Source organism: Protopterus annectens, chromosome 9.part0, assembly GCF_019279795.1.
Source record: "Protopterus annectens isolate FY-2018-M chromosome 9.part0, PAN1.0, whole genome shotgun sequence".
Taxonomy (NCBI): domain Eukaryota; kingdom Metazoa; phylum Chordata; order Ceratodontiformes; family Protopteridae; genus Protopterus; species Protopterus annectens.
In genome coordinates, this window is record NC_056743.1 from 258,930,130 (window position 1) to 258,952,960 (window position 22,831).

The following is a 22,831-nucleotide window of genomic DNA, read 5'->3' on the forward strand; positions in this document are numbered from 1 at the left end:
GTAAAGAATACTGCAACATAGAAAAGAAGGACATCTATGGTTATGGTAAGATTTTATGCAACTATTCTTTACAGAAGTATTTCAGAAAATGATTGCTGTGTCCATCTCAGTGGTGTAGTGGAATAGAATCTTGTCTGCAACAGTGATGACCTGAGTTAAGTTAGAGGCTTGGACAGTAGAGGAGTAAGGCGAGCGTTGCGGGGTAGAGAGGGAAATGAAGCAGCAATACCATTTTATCCCCACTGGGGGGAAATTGAGGATGCCATGTCTTTTACTAGTGGTTGCTTTCACCAATGGTAAGAATGGGGTGCAGTGGTCAGACTGGGGATGTGTGTTTGCTTCTGCCATGCTTACCTCAGCAGTAGTCCACCAAGTAAGAGTTATTTTTCCTGTGGCGGTATGTATGTGTGGTGTGATGTGCACAACATTTCTGCTGGAAGGGAGATACTGCTGGGCCTCCTGCAGAGTTTGTGCACATCACCTGCTAGGATAGAAGTGTTAGGCTGCAAAATTAAATCCCTAATGGTTGCCTGAGAGGAAGCCCCTCACAGCTGTTTATCACTGTGGTGAAGGAGAGCAAATAGGCTAGTTGGCTGATGGGTCAGCATGTAGTGGGGGATAAACAAATTTTTGAAAAACTGCATGCCAACTCAAGTTTCCTTATTTTATTATCTTGCTGATTAATTGTTACCAGTGTTTATGAAGTGTCTACCGTTTGGGACTTTTGTCACTGACAATTTCTGTCACTGTCTGATGTTCTAGTCAGGAATAAAGAGCTGTTCTTAATCTCTTTGTTAATTTTTTTTTTCATTTGCGGTGGACTGCGGCTCCTGCTTTCAGGTTGCATGCAGTGGATATAAAAAGTGTTAAAATGCCAGGTTTTTGTGATATAAAAAAATGAGACCAGCATAAATCATTTCAAAATGTTTCCCACCTTTAATGTGACCTATAACCTGTACAATTTAAATGAAAAACAAACAAGTGTGTTGGGGAAAAAAATATAAAAAATAAAAAAAGTACAATAAGCTGGTTGCATAAGTGTGCACACCTTTAAACTAATACTTTGTTGAAGCACCTTTTGATTTAATTACAGCATTCAGTCTTCTTGGGTAGGAGTCTATCATCATGGTACATCTTGACTTGGCAATTTTTGCCCACTCTTCCTTGCAAAAGAACTCCAAATCTGTCAGATTGCGAGGGCATCTCTTGTGCACAGCCCTTTTCAGGTCATCCCACAGATTTTCTATTGGATTTGGGTTTGGGCTCTGGCTGGGCCTTTCCAAAACTTTAATTTTCTTCTGATGAAGTCATTTTTTCATTGTTTTGGATTGTGTTGAAAGAGATGCCTGAAGGTTTTGAGCCAAAAGTGACTGGTATTTGGAGCTGTTCGTAATTCCCTCCACCTTGACTAAAGCCCCAGTGCCAGCTGAAGGAAAGCAACCCCAAAGCATGATACTTGCCACCACCATGCTTCACCGTGGGGATGGTGTTCTTTGGTGATGCGACGTATTGTTTATGCACCAAACATACCTTTTGGAATTGTGGCCAAAAAGTTCAACCTTGGTCTCATCAGACCATAGCACATTTTCCCACATGCTTTTGGGAGACTTGATGTATTGTTTTGCAAATTATAGCCGGGTCTGGATGTTTTTCTGTGTAAGAAAAGGCTTCCGTCTTGCAAACCTACCCCTTAGCCCAGAAACATGCAGAATACGGGAGATTGTCACATGTAGTACACAACCAGTACTTGCCAGAAATTCCTGCAGCTCCTTCAGTGTTGCTGTCTTGGCTTCGTCTTGAGTCTTGGCAGCTTCCCTGGCCGGTTTTCTGCTCATCTTTTCATCAATTTGGGAGGGATGTCCAGTTTTTTGCAACCTCACTGTTGTCCCATATTTTCTCCATTTTTTGACGATTGTCTTCACTGTGTTCCATGGTATATCCAATGGTGTGGAAATTTTTTTGTACCCTTCTCTTGACTGATACCTTTCAACAATGAGATCCGTTTGATGCTTTGTAAGCTCTTTGTGAATCATGGAGTTTGCTGTAGCAGGCAACTGAGTACGTGTCAGAAAAATCGTACTAGGACAGCTGAACTTTATTTGGGGTTAATCAGAGTTTCCCTAATTGATGGCAGGTGTGTACCCAAGAAGACAGAATGCTGTAATTAAATCAAAAGGTGCTTCAACAAAGTATTAGTTTTAGGGTGTTGCACACTTATCCAACCAGCTTATTGTACTTTTTTAATTTTTTATATTTTTTCACCTAACAGATTTGTTTTTCAGAAAATTGTACAGGTTGCAGGTCACATTAAAGGTGGGAAAAGTTTTGAAATGATTTATTGTGGTCTCATTTTTTTTATATCACAAAAACCTGGCATTTTAAAAGGGGCTTGTGCACTTTTTATATCCGCTGTATGTACAAAATAAATAAAACAAACAAACCAATTTATGTTGATGCTGACCAGTGAAATTCTGTGTAGTTTTCTATAATTGTATTTTTTTCTTTTTAGGAGCACTTAGATTATGAAATCATCCAGTCATTGAATCCCGAATTTGCAAAAGCAGTTGTTAGAGTGAATATATTTAAGGAACATAGACAGACTATTCAGGTAAGAAACTTTTGCACCTTACTGGTATATTGACCACCTAGTGCTTAGCTATGTGTACATCACTAACTGAGGCTACAGATTTATATCTGTTAAGGAACTGCTGCTATGATTTGGCAGTCATAAACATTTCTGTTGCTGCATTGTCTTACATTAGCTATAAAGTTGATTTTTTTTTGTTCTGAGTGCAAGAGTTGCTGCTTTTTACATTAACAAACTTGGGTAAGGGCAAGTGGAACACAGCTGTGTTATGTTCTTTCCCTAGCCTAGTTCAGCGAATGTAGTTAGTCAGCTGCATTGAACATGCAGAAGGATTTTATAACAAGGTAGTCTAAAAGCTGTATCTTGAAGCAGAATAGTTTAGACAGGGTTTTTAAAGTGGTATATTATGAGCATTAATTTCATGCATTAGGACAGCAGAAGAGCTGAATAGTATGTTGGTGCATAAAAAAAAGCAGGTTTACCAGTAGCAGAAGATAGTGACTCCTTCCTTAATGTCACCCAGTTTAGCCATGGCTTAGGTCTGGAGCAACCTATTAGGTAAAAGTAAAGAGCAGTGGCAACAGATGAGAGGTAAGTAAGATGATTTAGGGATGTTTGCAGAGCGCCTGCTAACTTACCCTGAAAAAATGATGGAGAAAAAGGTTTATGGTGAAATGTTGGAAAGTATGAACAGAGCTGCTGCAAAGGAGTTTAGTACTTGGGGTGATGCACTCGTTTTGTGCAGACCCCTGCCTCATTTCCTGTAATGGTGCATATTATGAGATTGTGAATCTGTCCAGTTGTGTAAATCATTTTACTGAGGATTCCTTCAGCTGGGACAGATTTCACATGTTGGAGCAAGTGCTTGTAGTCACAAGACAGAAATGCATGCCCCCACATGCCAATCTAGTTTGCAATCTGGCAGCTGTCTATCTCAAGAGATATTTAGCAAGAGAGAGAGATCTGCTATATGACAGTCTAGGATGGCATGAGAGTGGAGATGTCCCATCCTTAAAATGCTCAAGGGGGATGTGAAAGCAGTTGCTTAACTATTGTAAAGCATATTGTTTTCTTCCTTTGGATTCTCCTGCAACTTTGTACTGAATAGAGCAAACCACTCTTCCTTGTTTGGCTCCATGCCTCTCAACCCTCCATTTCCAAAATGAGGAGTACTAGCCCTCATAATGTGGAACAAATGGGTAAAATGTTAGTAAACCATTAGTATGTGTTCCACAACTTCAACCAGGAAGGTCATAGGATGGTTAAATATGCTTCTACTTGTAAAAAAAGATCTTTTAATGAATTAATATGATTTATTTCTCTTTGCCATAAATATCAGTTAAAAATCACTAACACTGAATGTGTGACATACCCTTTCAGTGTGGAACATAACTTTTTTAGACCCCAAATGCGGTATGTTCCTCATAATGAGGTACACTTGAAAGGTATGCCGGACTCCGGTGATCCAGTAATTGCCTCTTGCCAAGCCAGATGTATTCACTACTGGATGATTAGTTCTGAACCAGTTCCTATAAGAGGTGGAGAGGTCTCATGCTTTCACTCTGAATTGCTTTCAGAATCTTGACCTCACACTCAACTTGCCCATGTCCATCCAAAACCCATCAAGATTAGTGGTATTCTGAGGTGTCTAACAGGGTTCTGTGAACCAGAAGGACTGCTTTCCCCAGGCAAAATACATTTTAATACACTTCTTTTTGGACATTTCCAAGACGGAATAAGTGAATGCAGTGGAATTTCTAAATGTATTTGATTACATGGCATCAAAAGTACTCATAATTCCCCTGGCAGTGCTTCACTTAAAGAAGCTTCGATGATAACTGAAGGGTTATTGGCATCAGTACAGTCAGGCCGTGGAGGAGTTGATTCAACTTATGCCTTGTACCAGACAGGAGTTTAAGTGATGGGTCCAACAAGTCTAGAATATTGAATGGGTACCCTTCAAACAGGGCCCTGAAACCAAGACTCCGACCATAGAAGCTGCACTCATGGCCTTCGAGTTTGCACACAGGGTAACTGAAGGTACAGGGCACCTTATTTGGGGGAGGGGGTATAAAAAAGTGATGGTCTAGGCTTTCAGGTCCAGCAACCCCTTTAACCACTTTGGAGTCCAGAGATTTTGCTTTTGATTGCAGACAACACAGGAATGTGGTTTGTAAACAACACAGCATGCTCATTCCTACTTTCTTTGTAAGTGGCATTGAAAGACTAGGGATTAGTCCTAGAGTCAAGTATGATGATCTTGGTCTCATACATTGGATCCCAGCAGAATTACCTGCTGGATCATTTGAGAAGAACAAAAGCCAGTCCCTATGTGTAAGCATTAAAAAATAATAATGTCCATGTTTGTGGAATCTGAAATGCTTCAAAAGATTTGGTCATAAATTCCCAATTCACTTTAAACCCTTTCTGCATCCAGAACTATTACCATTAATATATTATTGTCCAGCGCATCCTTTTGAATCATAAGGACTCTGTTAATATTGTCAAAAGTTTGCCTACTTTCTATAAACCTACACTGATCCAGGTCTGTTATTTTTGGCAGTATTTCTCATTTTTTTTTTTTTTTCAAAATTACTAATAAACACACTACAGTCATGATTCCGAATTGAAATGGGTCTGTGTGATCCTGGGTCAAGAGGATCTTTTCCCTCCTTAGATATGTCTACCACTACTGCTCTTTTCAAAGTCAGGGGCACATCCCCACCCAGAAAAATATAGTTAAGAAGTCATAGTCAGACTTTTATTATTGCCCACTCCTTTTCCACAATTTGGAATTTTATTACTACCGGGATTTTTCCCTGTATTCTGGTTTTTCATTGCTTCTTTAATTTCAGTATCCTTTATCTTTGATATTAATACCCCTCTTTCTAGGACTATTGTCTGAAGGGATTGTAATTTAATCAAATGTTACTATTTTCTCTGTGTTGCACTCATCCTCTAGATCTTGCTTATGTAATGCACTGTAATAATCTACCATTACAGTCATAATGTTTTCCTAGTTCCACTTCTACCCTCTCATTGCTTAATCCCCAACTTTTAGTTACCCTTTCATCCTTTGGTTGCCTCAGATTTTGGGCCAACGATTTGGCTGCTCTAGAGTTGTTAAAACTGTTTTAAAGCCATTGCTATATGTTTAATTTTTTTTCAAATACTCTTGCATATATGTTCTAGCTTTCTCTTAGACTTGTGTTCCACTTACTACTTTTTGCTTCTGTAAATACTTTGCTTTTAAAAAAATACCTTTATTAAATTATCATTTAAGACATGGGCACACATATATTAGTAGAAAAGAAAACAAAACATATTAACATTTTTTACATTTACATACAATGTACATCACATTCAATTTCTTTTTTTGTCATCAGTCTGTCACATAAATTGCTGAATTCCTACCTTCCCTTAAACATCACTCCTGAATATTATTCGGCATGGATTGTTCCCACAAATTCTGTTTATTTTTGCCCAATTTCCTCCTTCCATTTTCTAAAGATCCCATTTCAGTTTCTTTTATCTGTTGTACTGTTCAGTACTTCAAATACAATTAGTTTAGACTTGGATTTTCATTTTCTAAGTGCTTTTTGAGCAGCTGATGTTCCATTTTCTAAGTGCTTTTGAGCAGCTGACGGAATTTAACTTATGACCTTATTATTTTAGGCAATTCAGATTGAGTCCTTACCTCAAAATAATCATTTCCGTAGTTATAGCCATTTGCTCACCTAATATTTCTGACAAGAGTACATGGAATGTTTAACATCTGCCAATTTATTACATTCCCAATCATATGTTCCCAGTTACCACTTTTGTCCCCATCACCCTTTCAACTTTAGCAATCTACCTGAAATTCTTTGATTTCTGCTTGGGATATAATATACTTGTGCAAACACTTCCAAAGATCCTAAACCTTCTGGACTTTGTTGCATACTTGGGAACCATACACAAGTTCTCCCATTGTTGGCTGGTAAATTGCATTTCCAGTCTGTTTTTTCCAAACTTTCTAACTTCCCCTGATTTGATACTTAAAGTTATCGTGCAGTATGTTATATGCCCTACTAATTATCCCATCTTTAAAAGCAGCTTCTGTTATTGATGCATCTAAAAACTCCACCAGAGCAGGTCTTTCACTAAGATTCTTCTATCCCTTTGTTTGTCTATACTCTCTCACTCACTGGTAGGGAAGGCAGACTGTAGTCCTAATATCTTGGCCTCTTCCCTGACTATTACCTTTCACCATCGGTTTTTCTCCCAGTACCTTGCTTCCCTTGCCAGTTTTCTTCAGTAAATTCCATCCCTCTCTTGCCTGTTTTCTATATCCCTACTTGCAGTCATTCCTATTGGAAAATCGTCCGTCTTTATTCTCGTGTTGGCTTAGTTCTTTGGCTACTTTGTGCTCCTTTATGAATATAATATTCATAATAGTTGTTATTCTCCTTAAGGATGTGCAGCCATACTCCCATGCTGTGTATTTCTTGAACTTATTTCCTACTTCATCATCCTTAACCATTTTGAATTATAACCTTCTGTTTGTGTTTGTATATGAGCCTTAACTGTGAAGCACTAAAATACCCCTTCAAATCAAGTAATCCTAAACCAACTTGTATTAAAAGGATCAGCATACCTCAGTTAACTTTTACCCTCTTTCTCTCCCAGATAAATTTCTTCAACTCTTTAATTGCTGTCCACAACTTCTTTGATTGATTAAAAAATATACCTGACCTATATATAAAGCTAAAGGGACAAAAAACATTTGCACTGCTTGTATCTTACTATCCATAAATGAGCTTCCATTTTCTCAGTTTTTATATTACCTTTTTTTAGTCTATACCCACATAATCTTAGCTGCCATAACAGAAGCCTTTTTAATCCATACTCCTAAATACTTCACCTTGTCATGCCCCCATAAATATGGGCATTACTGCACCAATTCATATATGGGTACATAATTTACAGCTGTAGCTTTGTTTTATTGTCATTAATTTAATAGCCAGAAAAAACTGGCTCAAAATGTTCCACAACACTGAGATTTCCTTTTTTTTCTGGATTTATCATGTACAAAATAATGTAATCTACAAATAAAGCCAATTTTTTTGTGTACCATACCAATTACACCCTTGTATTTCTGAATCTCTTATTTTCTTTGCCAGTTTCTCTAAATGTAAGGCAAGTAAAAAAGGGGAAGGAAGATACCTCTGCCTGGTTCCTCTGATCAAACATAACTTAGCAGAGAAGAACCCATACACTTGCCTGTGATCCTTCACGTATCTCCTTAATCAACAATGTTAAGTTGTCAATCTCGCCTTCATTCTTGTTTGATGGGTTCGGAGCCGATCCGCACTTGCTAAGCTCGAGAGTCACTTTTACCAGCTCGAGGCAGCCCCATATCCCATGATGCAAGGCGGTAAGTACCCAGATCTAGGAGGTCTTCTTTTACCAGCTCCTGGTAAGTTGTTCACTTTTGTGATATTTAAGCCCCTTTTTAGTCAAAAACCTTTTATTGATAGTTTTTAAGTTTATTTTGTACCTTTTCTGACAGAAATTCCCTGTCTCCTTTAATTTTTGTTAGTCAATCTTTTATCCCATCCCCCTGTTAGGGTGTGTGTGTTGGTTTTATAGAATACCTTTTGGTATTTTATTTTAAGTTAATTTTGACTGGTGTGTGTGTGTGTGTGTGTGTTTTTCGGCACCATGTCAAAGGAGAGGGTCTCAGGTTTTAAGAAGTGTGACTCGTGCTGTCAGAAGATGTCTCTGACAGACGGTCACACTTCTTGTCTGGGCCCTCTTCACCTGCAGGACTCCTGTGCTATTTGTCACTCCTTCAGCCAGAGAGTCCTGCAGGAGAGGGAATAAGCTGATTCTTAGGGGCCTTCTTGCCGGAGGGCTCTCCGGCTAAGTCGGCTCCACCAAAATCAGCAAAACCTTCCAAGGCCCAGGCTTCTGTATCTAAGCCTGCGGCCTCGGCTCCGACTGAGTCGAGATCGGCTCCGCTGGAGCCGATTCTGGCTTGACAGCTTTCGCACCGATGGCTATCAGTGCCGAATCTGTATTGACCACCGATGTCGGCTCCGATCGGTTCCGGCACCCATGTGGCACAGGCATCGGTGTCGGCGGTGGCTGTATCGGCTCTGTCGGCCCGAAGTCAGCTCCGACAGGATCTATAGTATCGGCTCCGATGGCTCATTCCAGGAAGAGGTCGAGGTCTCCTTCCTTGGAGCCGATACTCTTCACCTCTTCTATCGGAACGGAGCCATCGGAGCCGATCTTCAAGGTCATCCAGGTTGTCAGATCATGACCTAGAGAGAGTGGTCAGTAGATTACTCAAGTCACAGGTACTGGCCCAAATGTTACACAGTCCGTCTCAACAGACGACTGTTGGTCCACACCCGTTACAGTTCCTCCTTCAACTCTACCCCAGAGCTTGGAGTTGGAGTCTTCGAATGGTTACTGCTACGGCTGGAGGACGGATACCCCTTCTGTCCCTTCAGCCTCTACTCTTATCTCCTCTTGAGACCTTCCTTAGAGGGATTCGTGGTCGGGCTTCCATGGTCTCCTCCGAGGGGTGAGTGGCATCAGACCCTTGTCCGAACCCCTTGGAGCCTCGGCCTTGGTGAGCTCGGCTCCGACATCTGCCTCGGAGACTTCCCTTTTGGTGGCCCCTGGAGTTCCTAGCTCTTGGAGCGGGTTCTCTCGGACCTGCCTGGGAGGAGCTGAGGTGATGAAGAGTGTACTGGCCACTGGTATCAGTCAGCAGTCTGTTCCCGTAGCTCCTCCCTCTATAGTACCTGTTGACATCTCTGCCACTTCTCTTGCTACAGGACCCAGAGATCCTCCGCCTCAGGTTTCCCATTGAATTTCCCCTCTTCCGAGGATTCTCCTGATGTTTCGGGAGATCCTCCTAGGAAGAGGACTTGTAAGAGGAAGCATGTAGACAGTCTGTCACTCGGATACTGACTTTGATGAGTCAGAGGGATCCCTAGATCCCCTCTGAGGATGTCTTCTTCTCAGACATCCTAGAACTTCTGAAACAGAGGGAAACTGGCCCACCAACAATCCCTCTGAGGATGAGTCAGTATACCTAGAGGCGTTTGGATCTCGGCCCTCCACCTCCTGGGTGTCTCCTTCGACCCCTTATGCAGGTGATTGCACGTGGGCAGCTCCTGACTCTGTAGAGCCAGTCCCTAGGAGGCCTTCAAAATTTATCACTGCCCGAGCGACAAACAATTCCTTACTAAGGGTGTCCCGCTGATGCCATGGTGGTGGCTGCCCACCAAAAGGAACTTGCAGATCCTTCCGTGCCCATCCTCCTAATAAGGACTCTAGGACCATGGATAGGTATGCAAGCGGATGTTTTCCTCAGCGACCTTTGCTCGTTCGCTGAATTACCTATGTCACTTCACCAGACTCCAGAGGGATATCCTGAAGGAGCTGGGAGAAGTAGTTCAGGATCCTACAGCTGCAGGGGCTCAAGAAAAATTGCTTCTCAGCTAGGAACCTCAATTCCATTGCAAACTCCTCCATGCGGCTAATATCTTATGCTGCTGATGGAGTAGAGCCGCAGGCACAGGTGTGGCTCTTAGACGCCAAGCCTGGATGCGGCTATGTGATTTTATGGATCCAGTCTGGCGTCCTTCACAAATTCTCCCTTTGATGGGTCAGCTTTGTTTGGCCCTCAGGTGAAGGAAACCTTGACCAGGTGCGAGCAGGACGGCAAGACTCTTTCTGCTGTTGGAGTCCGTTTTCCACCCTTCTAGGCCTTATCCCAGGGAGAGTAGTCCAGAACGCCAAAGTGAAGACAATAGTTAAAAAAAGTAAAGGTAAGTCCTTTATTAGTTGCCAAGTGGTAAAAATCCAAAGACAGTTGGTACAAAGCAGCAGTTTTTGACTTGAAAAAGCTTGGCATTCTCCAAGCGAAAGCGCTTGTCTGATTTTGCTGTTTTGTACCTACTGACTTTGGATTTTTACCATTTGGTTTGATTTTGCTGCTTTGTACCAACTGTCTTTGGATTTTTACCACTTGGCAACTAATAAAGGACTTACCTTTTTTACGAACTATTGTCTTCACTTTGCGGTTCTGGAACTACTCTTCTTGGTGTTATCAGTTTTGCTCTTATCCCAAAGGACAGAAGGGTGGGAAGATGTGGTTCCGTAAATCCCAAGGAGTCACGCCGGATTCACGTGGTCAGTTTACCCCTAGAGGCAGAGGGGGTAACAATAACAGACGCTCTAGAGGCAGAGGGGTCCAAGAACCAGGGAAACAGGGAGCCTCTCTCTGACAAGCCCTTTCAGCATCCCTGAGGTGTTGCCCGGCTGTCCCTCCTTGGAGGCAGTCGGGGGAAGATTATCACTGTACCCAGAAGCCTGGCATTCCCTCACTCAAGACAGATGGGTACAGTCGATCATATCCAAGGGTTACATAATTCCTTTCGAGGAAAGTCCTTTCCCTCAAATTCCCTTCCAGATGTACCACCCGGTCTAAGGGACATTGCAGAGTCAGAAATCGCAAATCTACTGCAAATTAGAGCCATTCAGCCAGTTACAATAGACCATTCAGAGCCCGGAATCTACTCAAGGTTCTTTTGGTCCCCAAAAGACGGGAGACTGGAGACCAATATTGGATCTCAGCAGACTCAACAAGTCTGTCAGGAAGACAAGATTCAATGGTCACTCTTCAGTCAATTCTGCCCTTCTTACAGAAGGACAACTGGATGTGCTCAATAGATCTTCAGGATGCACTATCACATCAAAATTCACAGACGCCCAGGAGATTTCTCCGCTGGCTGGGGTCCAGTCATTTCCAGTTCAGAGCCCTGCCCTTTGGTCTCACTACAGCCCCAGAGTGTTCACCAAATGCATGGCAGTGGTCACGGCTCACCTGAGACTTCCAGGTGTTTCCGTATCTCGACGACTGGCTCCTGTCAGCCACCACCAGGCATCAGCTTATACAAGCCAGGGATTACACAATAGACCTTTGTTCTCATTTGGGCATCTCAATCAACTTCGAAAAGTCATCCTTATCGCCCTGCCAGTCTATTACCTTCATAGGCGCAAACTTAAACACTGTTCGGATGTCAGCTACCCTTACAGAACAAAGAGTTTCAGACATTCAAACTCATGTCAGGATCATTCTGCCCAGCAAGAAAATACAGGCCAGAATGGTTCTAAAGGTATTAGGTCTCATGCCTGCGGCCATTACTCTTCTTCCCTGGCTCGATTCTACATGCCTTCTTCAGTGGATGCTGTTCACACAGTGGTCATACCAGCAACTTCCACCAGATTCTGGTGACACAGACATGCAAAGAGCATCTTGCTTGGTGGATCACATCGTCTCAGGTTCACCAAGGCAGGTGCTTTGTACCTCCGTCCCCGATAGCCACTGTCACCACGGATGCCTCCCTGATCGGGTGTGGTGGTCATTATCAGGGCAGGATGGTTCATGGGACGTGGCAACCGTTCGAGTACCATCTGCACATAAATGTCCTGGAGATGAGAGCAGTGCTTTTAACGTTGCAAGCCCTCAAAGACTTTCTTCCCGTAGGGACAATTGCAGACCACACAGACAACATGTCTGTAGTTTGGTATATCAACAAACAGGGCGGAACCAAGTCCTACCCCTTGTGTCGCAGACTTTGGCAATGGGCGATCTCCTCTCATCGGTTTCTGGTAGCAACGCATATCCCTGGGAAAACCAACATTATAGCGGACAGATTGAGCAGAGCTATCCTCATGCCTCACGAGTGGTCTCTCAAGCAGTCTATAGCGGAAGAGATTTTTCTGGAATGGGGTCGTCCATGTTGCGATCTTTTGCTACTCCCCAAAACAGCAAATGTCCAGACTTCTTCAGCCTCTTCCTCTATCAGGCCATCCCCAGAGACGCTCTGACCCAGGATTGGCCCCAGGGACTTCTTTATGCGTTCCCCCGTTTTGCTCTCATCCCACAGGTGATCCAGAAAGCTACCGCTTTGAGAGCCAAATTGATTCTCATTGCCCCTTACTGGCCTCGACAAGTTTGGTTCCCTCCATCATCACCTTTTGGTGCAGCGCATCTGGACCCAGTGCCAGATCTTCTGATTCACCAATCGGGTCAGCTGCACCGGTCAATCCCTTCTCTCAACCTCACAGCATGGTTGCTCCACTTCCTTCCTTAGCCAGGCTTCCTTTGATCTCTAACCCAGTTAGAGACATCATAGCTAAAATCCTCTACCAGGAGGATTTATACAAGCAAATGGAAATGTTTCTCTTATTGGGCTAAGGCCCAAAATATTGATCCTTTTACTGCCCCTGTTCAGGCAGTCCTGGACTTCTTAGCAGAGATTTTTCATGCAGGCTCCTCTTCTTCCACAGTCAGAGTTCAATTGGCTGCTATTTCCAATTTTCATGTCGGGATAGCAGATCATAATTTTATGTCCCATAGGCTCTGCAGGGCCTTCTTGAAAGGAATTTTCCTACTAAAGCCTCCAATCAGGAATCCTCCTCCTCAGTGGGATCTAAATTTAGTGCTGACATCCTTGATTCTTCCCCCCTTCGAGCCAGCTGTTTCTTGTTCCCTGAAATATCTTTCTTGGAAAACTTTATTCCTAGTGGCTATTACATCTGCCAGGAGGGTGTCTGAACTTCATGCTCTTTATTTGGTTTTTCACAAAGACAGAGTATGTTTGAGAACTAACCCAACCTTTTTACCTAAGGTCGCTTCAAAGAACAATTTGAATCAATCTATTGATCTCCCTGTATTTTTCCCAAACTATACAGACAAAGCTGAACAAAAACTACATTATCTTGATGTCCACCGTCAACTTAGATATTATTTGGACAGAACAAAAAAATTTAGAAAATCTGATCAACTTTTTGTTTCGATAATAAAAAGGCCTTCCTGTTTCTAAAGTGACTTTGTCCAGATGGCTTTCTTCGGTCATCTCTGAAATTTATACTAGGGGAAAACAGCTGTGCTCAAAACCTAAAGCACATTCAACTAGGAGCTTAGCTACTTCTACAGCTTTTCAAGCTAGACTTCCTTTGGACACTATTTGTGCAGCGGCCACTTGGGCTACTCCTCACACTTTTGTTTCCCATTACAAATTGGACTTGGCCTCCAGGGACAGAGCCAGTTTTGGCTCTACAGTCCTCAAGAGTTTGTTCCATTGAGCCACCCAGGATAGAGGTGCTAGGGACGCGGTCCCATCAAGCAAGAATGAGATTGACAACTTAACATTAAGAAGTTATGTACCTACCATAACGTTCCATGTTAGTTGTCTTATCTCTCCTCCTTTCTTCTCCTTCCCCTGGCGTGGACAGACCTTGTATAAGAAACTATTATGCTAAAGACCATTCAGACCTGGTCCTTTTTCCATCTGTAAGTTTCTTCTTCCTTTGGGAAGTTTTTTATGCTTGGTGCTATTGCCCTTTGTCAACAAACGAGATCTGGGTACTTACCGCCTTGCATCATGGGATATGGGGCTGCCTCGAGCTGGTAAAAGTGACTCTCGAGCTTAGCAAGTGCCGAGTTGGAGCCGAGGAACCCATCAAGCAAGAAAGAAGGCGAGAGAAGACAACTAACATGGAACGTTATGGTAGGTACATAACTTCTTATTATTACTGTACGAGGGGAATGCAAATGCGTCTATCGCCCTACTCGTAAAATCCTAGCTTACTATACTGAATGCTTTCTTTGCATCAAGACCCAACAACAACAATGTTATTTTCTTACATCCTGCTTCTCTCTGGATCATCATTGTTTTGTTAATGCTCTCAGATATTTGCCTCCCAGCCAAAAAAACATGTTGATCCATAGCTATCAATTTTGCCAACACCTCTGCCATGCTTTTAAATAGTGCAGACGTAAACATTTAATCATGGTTAAAAATTCAAATGGGTCTATATGAAGCTGGATCTGTTGGGTCTTTACCATCCTTATAATCAAGAAATTACACTAGCACTGAAAGCAAAATCACCAACACATCCGTCCAAGTAGGATCGCTACTTGGACTGTTAGAGAAACAATGCCATTATTATAAAACAAATTCAGCTAGTTAAGGGCTTTTGCCCTAAGTACCCAGGACTTCATCAGAACTAAATTACAAAGCACCAAGTGCTTGAATACCCAATTCTTAGTTATACACGGTTTTAATATAACCTAAGTCAACAAATTAACTTAAAAATATTAAAAAAAAAAATAAAGATCAGTGTTTAACTTTAGTATACAATATTTAATAATGTATAGATAACAAGTATAAAAATTAGCACTCAGTTTAGCTGCTGTTCTTAACTTTAAAACTGCAGTAATCCATTTTCATTTAAACAGTGATTTCTGATTTTTATACTTAATATTATATAAATATAATTTATAATAGGTCTGTACATTTTTTGATGTTTTTCAAACATTCCTGGCAGCTGTCCTAGTTGGATTAATTCTTCACCATCCTTGGGTAATGCAGTCACCACAGCTCTCTTCCGACATGTTGGTGCTTCCCCTTCTTTTAAAATGCTGTTAAAATCTTCCAGATATCTATCACTTTCTTCCCTACTAACTTCCAAACTTCCACATGGAATACCATGTGTTCCTGGTGACTTTCCTGAAGATTGACTATACATTTCCATTTTTATCTAGACTCTTCCAGTCTTAACTGTTACATAGTTGTTGAGCCTCATCTACATCTAACCTTGGCATAATTAAGTATTCCCTAAATATTTCTGTTTATGCTGTCTTGATTTCCACACTTCTGTACTTAATGCAAGTTTTCATACAATTTCTGAAATATCTCTTGATACTTCTCTGGTTATTTTTCTTGTTATATGATCCCTAAGTTTGGCAACAACCCTCTCTACTTTTTGTTCACTAAATCACTGTGCTAAAAGGTTTTGTGCTTTGGAGTTCTCATCAAAAAATAGTTGCTTAACAGCAGTCTTTCTGAGCTCATGCATATTATCCTGATGTTCTATTATTTTGTCTTTAGCACTCTGTATTTGTGCCTGTTATTCTGTGAGAGTCCCCTTATGCTGCTATACTTTAACCTTTGTCAGCCCCTCTAAGTAATTCCTATTACTTTTTAACCACATCACGTTTTCTTTTATTTTGACCCTATTTTCATTTTATCCCACTCACTAGTTATAATTTCTGAATACATTTATATTTTCCCCTAGTAACTCTTGAATACGTTTCTCTTTTAACAGGTAGGTGAGAAAGCACCAGTGCCTCATTTTTATGTCATTACTCTGCATTTTTATCTTTTTATCAGTGCATGATCTGAAATAATTATTGATGTGTCAAAGCTTTCAGTTAAATGCACATATTCCTTTGAAATAGAATTTCTATCTAGTCTAAACCAGATGTTCTTCGTGTTTCACTGTTGCAGTCATCACCTGTGGGTTATCCCTGCTGTGGGAGCCCTTGGCCGGCCCGAATACCGTAGTGCATATTTTTCTGTGTTGGCTCCTGTCGCTTGCTGTCTGACGTCAGGTCATCAGTACTATAAAGGAAGACAGCTGACACCATTACACCAGTCTTTCTTGCCGTGGAGCCCATAGCAGTTCACAAGTGTGCCAGTCATTCGCTACCAGAGTTTGAATTACAGCTGAAAACGTCTAAAGCTAAGTACCTTGTTGCGGATCCTTTTTTCTTGCAATAACCGATGTCCGAAAAAGTTAACAATTGTCTTCCCTGTGGAAAGCAAATCCCACACAGAGACTTCCATTCATACTGCGTCACTTGTTTAGGTCCAGACCACAACGTCTTTCATTGCTGGTTCTGTGCCCTCTTTAACGCGAGAACCATTCATCGTAGAGCTCTTGTTGTAGACAGGTATTTTCGTCTCCTGTCTTCACATTCCGAAATGGCATCTGTCAGCCAACAATCAGTGGATATTCCAAAAAAAAAAACATAGAGATAAAGATAGACCACACAAGGCTAAGCCTTTCGATGACTCTACCGCTTAGCAGGTTGTCACTTTCCCAGAATTCAGTGAGGTGCTTTCACATCTCCTGATGCTCAATACAATATTTACGCAGCCCTCTACCGATACGCTTTTGGAGTCTGGTATGCCGCAGAAATCTTCTTCGTCCTTTGAGCCTTCGGTTGTCTCTGCCTCTGTTGGGTCCGGAGCCGCGATGCAGGCACCGGCTTCTGAGGAGGCATTTTGCACTACCGAATCTAGACAAAAACAGACGTCTTCTCATCTGACTACCGTTTCTCTAAGACCGATGTATACTCTTAGGCCTAGAAGCCAGGCCACTCCTAGAAAATGTACCTCTAGCCACCATTTTACTCCTGCTCCACCTCCCCAAGCCCAAATGCTTAAAGTGGCAAAGGGTCTTATTTCCCTTATCAGGGGCAGTCAGGCCACAACTTCTAAAAGGAAAATACACCATTCTTCTGAAATACTGATAAAACAGGATTCTGAGGAATCTGATTATTATGAGGATTTAGATGCAGAGGAATCCTTTCCTTCTGCCTCCCCACCAGAAGACCTTTCCTTTGGGGAAACCCTTCACACCCTCAAGGAACATTTTCACTGGGAGACCCAGGACTTCCCTCAGTGTAAGAAAAGACTAAGAGTTTCTAGACCTGTCCCAGCACAGACCCTTGGCAATCCCCCCTATCTTAGAGGATGAGGTTTTCCATGAATCCAGCTTAGCCCCTGAAGCCCTACCTCCTGCTCCCAGTAAACCTGTCTGGTAATACAGGGTACCCGATTCTCACAAATACCTGTACAGAAGTCCTGCTGCAGACCCAGAGATCATTACCCAGGGACCTAAAGGAGCTAAGGCTAGTTCCGCTAAGAATCCTATTCCTTCTGACAAGGATTACAGAGCTCTGGGTAGATGGGATAAAAAAGTATACACCTCTGCAACCTTAGCTATCAGAGCATGCAACTGTCAGTTCCATATGTTAAAATATCAACAACACACTTTGGAATTATTAAAGCAAAAGACTTCAACCTTTTCTGACTGTGCCAATTTGAAAGAGTTAGCAGATTTACTGCACTCTTACTTGTCAAGTGGCCAAGCACTCATTACACTGTCGATGTGACATCCTAGAAGCCTCAAGCAGGGCAGCAGTGTCAGGATCTGTCATTAGGAGACGTGGATGGTTGAAGGAGCAACCTCTCCCTGATCATGTCAAGTCTAAATTAATTGATACACCATTGGATAAGGAAAGCTTGTTTGGAGTAAAAGCAGAAGAGGTGCTTAAAAAGATGGAAGACAAAGCAAAATTTATGCAACAGTAAAAGATTTCTTTCAGGTACAACCCCCCAAGGTTCAGCAGGAATTTTCCCTCTAAGCATTGGTCCTTTCCTGCACCTAGCAGACAGGGGCAAGTAAGGCCTGCCAGGGACAAGCCTCCCAGGCCCCTATCCCAGGGACAGCAGGGAACCAAACAGTGGACTACTTCCACCCCAAAGGCAGGGAGTTCTAAGCCATCCCTCTATGGCAAAAACTTTTAATGACTCCCTTTCCCCCTTCTGCCCTCCTGTCACTCACCAAAAACTAGGAGGGAGGCTCTCCCTCTGCAAAGAAAATTGGCTCTCTGTTACAAAGGACCGGTGTGTCTTAAAGATCATTTTTCAGGGGTACAAATTTTTTTTCAACGAACTCCCAGTTCCAAGAGGGTACCCAGACTTGCTTCCAAATCAGTGGGCAGAGGCATTGAAACAAGTCCAAATTCTCTTATCACAAGGGGCAGTAGAAGCTGTCCCCTCAAACCAAACCGGCAAAGGCTTTTATTCCAGACTATTCCTTGTTCCCAGAAAAGAGGGTACTTGGTGCCCATTCATGGATCTGTCCATTCTGAACACCTCAGTGGTGGTCCCCAAATTCAAAATGCTAACTTTGCAGCAGCTACTGCCTATGCTGACAAAAAAATGCCTGGTTAGTGACCCTAAACCTAAAAGATACCTACCTCCACATCCCCATAAGGGAATCCTGCAGAAAATTCTTGCACTTCAGAGGAGGCTTTCAGTTCTCTGTGCTACCCTTTGGCTTATCTACTGCTCCCAGAGTATTCAAACGCTTAGCCCCAGCCATAGCATTTTGCAGACAGAAAAATATACAGATTTACCCTTATCTGGATGACTGCCTCATTCAGGCAGAGTGCAAAGAACAGCTGCTCCAGGACCTCCTCTTTGTCAAAACCCTCCTAGCCTCATTAGAGTTCACCATCAATAAGAGGAAAACAAAGCAAACACCCTCCAAGAACATCATTTTCTTTGGAGCACTGCTGGACACAGCATCCCAAATGGCCTTCCTATCCCCAGAAAAGCAGCGCTTCCTGCCTCTCTACTTTACCCAGCTGGCTTCCAAAAGTCACCTCACTGTGAGGAAGTTCCTGCAAGCCTTGGGGTACATGGCATCTTGCATCGTTCTAATTCCTCTGGCCAGGCTTCACATGAGAAAACTTCAGTGGTATCTAAAGAACCTTTGGTGTCAGCCTCTAGACACCTCTCTCCCTCTGATCCCCTGTATAAGGGCCGAGCTTCTCTGGTGGGCGGGGGCCTGTGCCGAGAGCAAGAGTCTTCCTTTCATCCTCTGCCCAACCGGGCTGACCATCACCACCGATGCCACAGACATAGCTTGGGGCGCTCACCTAGAAGGCAGGTGCACCCAAGGTCTTTTGGATGCCCAGCACCTTCCCTTGCACATCAACCAGAAGGAAATGATGGCAGTACAACAGGCTCTGACATCCTTCAAACCCCATCTCATGCAAGGGGTTCTCCTAATCAAAACAGACAACACCAAAGTAATGTGGTACATCAACAAACAGGGAGGGACAAAATCTTACTTTTTGTGCAGGCTAACCATGAAACTCTGACAGCCTCTACCGTGGGGCTACACCTGATAGTCCAATACTTGCCATGGATCAACACCACCCTGGCAGACCACCTAAGCAGAAACTTACTGGAACCCCACGAGTGGCAGCTCCACAGAAAAATCTTTTTACAAATCACTCTGGCATGGGAGAGTTCAGAGGTCGATCTCTTTGCTTCATATCTGAACCATTAGTTGAAAAAATTCTGTACCAGGGAGTACCACCACCTAGCATGGAAGGTGGATGCCTTGACCTTCCCCTGGAGTACCCTCTTTGTGTATGCATTCCCTCTTCTGCCTCTTATTCCCAAGGTGTACTGATCAAAATAAAGGAGGAGAGACCAAAGGCCATGCTCATTGCTCCAGACTGGCCCAGACAACATTGGTACTCCTTACTGCGCAGCCTAACCTTACAGCCTCCCAGGCAGCTTCCCTTGATCTCAAACCTCTTAACTCAGGTTGGGGGGGGAATACTGCACCCAAATTTACAGACTCTCAAACTATCAGCATGGCTAATACTCTCAAGCAAGCAATGGGTCCCTATTAAGCAAACTGGTCCTAGACATTATCATAGAGGCCAGAAGGCCCAACACCAGAAAATCTTACGCAGGAAAATGGAAAAGATTCTGCTCATGGAGCCGTTCCAGAAGGAGCAGTACTTCACAACCTTCCATCCCTCTTATTCTGGACTACCTAGCAGAACTACTTAATAGTGGCCTCTCCTTCTTCTCTGTTAAATTCCATGCCTCAGCTATTTCAGCTCATTTTGATACAGAACATCCCCTGTTCTCTTATCTTTTAATTAAACAATTCTTCAGAGAGGCTTCTAATATCAGACTTCCTAGAAGGCCACCTACTCCAGCCTGGGATCTGAATTATGTTTTGGAAAAACTTACTTTACCACCCGTTGAACCTGCTTCTTCAGCAGAACTAAGATACCTCTCCTGGAAGACTGCTTTTCTTCTAGCTATCACCTCAGTGTCAGAACTCCAGGCACTGATGGCTATTAAGCCCATCATCATCTTCCATGCAGACAGGGTCTCCCTGAGAATTAATCCCTCTTTTATGCCCAAGGTGGTATCTAATGTAACTCTCAACCAGGCCATACATCTTACCCACCTTCTTTCCTCATCCTCAAAACAAGGGGGAAAGAATTCTGCACTCACTAGATGTGCACAGACAGCTCAGATACTATCTGGACATTACTAAACCATTCAGGAAAACAGATCAGCTACTTGTCAGATTTGCCCCAGGGGCAGAGGGGAAACCCATTTCCAAACAAACCATTTTCAAATGGATATCACACTGTATTCATTTCTGCTACAGATTGCATGGGAAAACCCCCCTAAGTCTATTCAAACACATTCCACTAGGACAGCCTCCACTTTCACAGCATTCCTCAGAGGAGTTCCCATGAGGGACAATCCTGGAAGCTGGCACCTGGACTTCTGTCCATACCTTTACCAAACATTACCACCTCCCTTTATTTTCTAAGGCTAGGGCACGGTTTGCCTCTTCAGTTCTGCAGGCCATGCTGACCCATTCCTAGGTCTCTTGCTTAATTCTACCACCCCTCTCCTCAGCTTTGGGAATCCTTCCACAGGTGGTGACTGCAAGAGTGAAATGCGAAGAACGTAGTACAGTTGTGTACACTTACCATAAATGTAGATGTTAGAGTGTATTTAGTGTTGCAGTCCTAGTTTCCCACCCTCCTTCCCCCTTGTATCTTCTTTCTTTAGAGAGACTTAAGTTGCTAACTGTGGCTTTTAGCCACCAGAACCACTTTACCATATTTACTGGGGCCTCTGACTGGTTAGGGCAAGAAAAACTGATGTAATGACATAGACTGCTTTCCTTTGTAGCACTGACAACTTGAAGTCAGACAGCATGTGGCAGCAGCCGACGCAGAAAAACATGGACTCTGGTGTTCGGGCCGGCTGAGGGCTACCACAGCAGGGATAAGCCACAGGTGATGACTGCAACAGTGAATGCACTCAAACATCTACATTTATGGTAAGTGTACACAACTGTACTTTATTGTACCTTTGGATAATATGTAAATTCTGAGTTCCTACTACTGAATTCACATTTTCCATACCAAATGTTTTCATGATGATGTTCAGAAATCTACCCTATTTCTTTATATTTTCCCTTCTGGTTCCCCTAATGCATCCTCATTATTACAGATCAGGTTTCAGTCATCATCTATAAGTAATATTCTTTATTGAAATTAGATTTATCCGTAATTTTTTAAGATCCATAATAGCAGTTTTTGTTAGAATATAAATATATTCCAGCACTTTCCTTGTCCATTGCCAGTAGCCCCTTACTACCAGAAGTCTACCATTATTGTCTTTTTCTTTTTCCTCTTCTATCACTATTGTAGGTCCTGTAGCAATCTTACTTCCCTATTTCCTTTGTCCACAGTATTCTAATAAATATCTGTCTTGATATCCATTCTTTGTCAAATTCAGTTCATTTCTTTCCAAACATGTCTCCTGCAGCATTGCTATTTGCACTCTGCATTCCTTAATATAATTCAAGTGGAGTCTACATGTCCTCCACGCAGTCGAGTGGGCGTTTGAAAGACATGCGTTGAATGGGCGTGCCTTCGCTGAAGGTTGGGCATTGGTCTGGCAACTCAACACCATAAAAAACAACTGCCAATCATTAGTGGACCGGAGTTCCACTGTGGCGACCCCTGACTGGGAAAAGCCAAAAGACAAACAACAACAACTCCTCTGTCATTTTTGTCTATACCTGTAAGGCCAATTGTGCTCCAAGATAGTATGGATAGTGTAGTCATTGTGATTAAAAGCTATTGTTCCCACCATTTGTATGACAGTTTTTTTTTTTTTGCATGTGTATTTCAAAACAAAAACAAAAAACTTGTTTACAGCTTAAGCCAAGGGCAATAATCTAGCCATTCACCCTTGTAAAAATAAGAGAAAATATCTTAGTTGTACATGTATTAATCAATGTACTTTTATACCTTAACCCACACCCCAGCATCCCAAGCACACATCATTTTGACATCAAACTTGCTTTTGTCCTTGTTAAGCTGTAAAACCTATATTTTTTACAACTTAACGTATTTGTTAACTTTAATATCTTTAACTTACACAGCAGTCACTGAAAGGCTCCCCTACATTTAAAATACCCCTGACTACACACTACACAAAACTACTTTACTATATATACATCATATGCACTTTAATTGTTTTACTTCACAGTTCATTTTTCCCTTTTTAGTGTCCTAAATATTGAAATAAAATTGGGGGTATATGCTTTACAGTTCACCCATGAGTTAAACAAAGTCAGCAAAAGTCCAGTCTTTCTTAGACAGTTTTTCTTTGAAATTAATATTGATGCTTTATAATCCCTCATTTATTCATTAATTTCAGTGTTGCTGGTCCTCCTGTTCATCTCCATTTC

General features: G+C 42.4%; 1 protein-coding gene across 1 annotated transcript in view; it reads left to right on the forward strand.

Moving 5' to 3' along the window:
- Positions 1-22,831, forward strand: part of NAT10 (N-acetyltransferase 10) — a 1,889,152-nt gene that overhangs the window by 793,002 nt on the left and 1,073,319 nt on the right. The window contains exon 11 of the mRNA XM_044082846.1: positions 2,510-2,608. Coding sequence (XP_043938781.1) covers positions 2,510-2,608 — 99 coding nt within the window. The remainder of the gene's footprint in view (positions 1-2,509; positions 2,609-22,831) is intronic.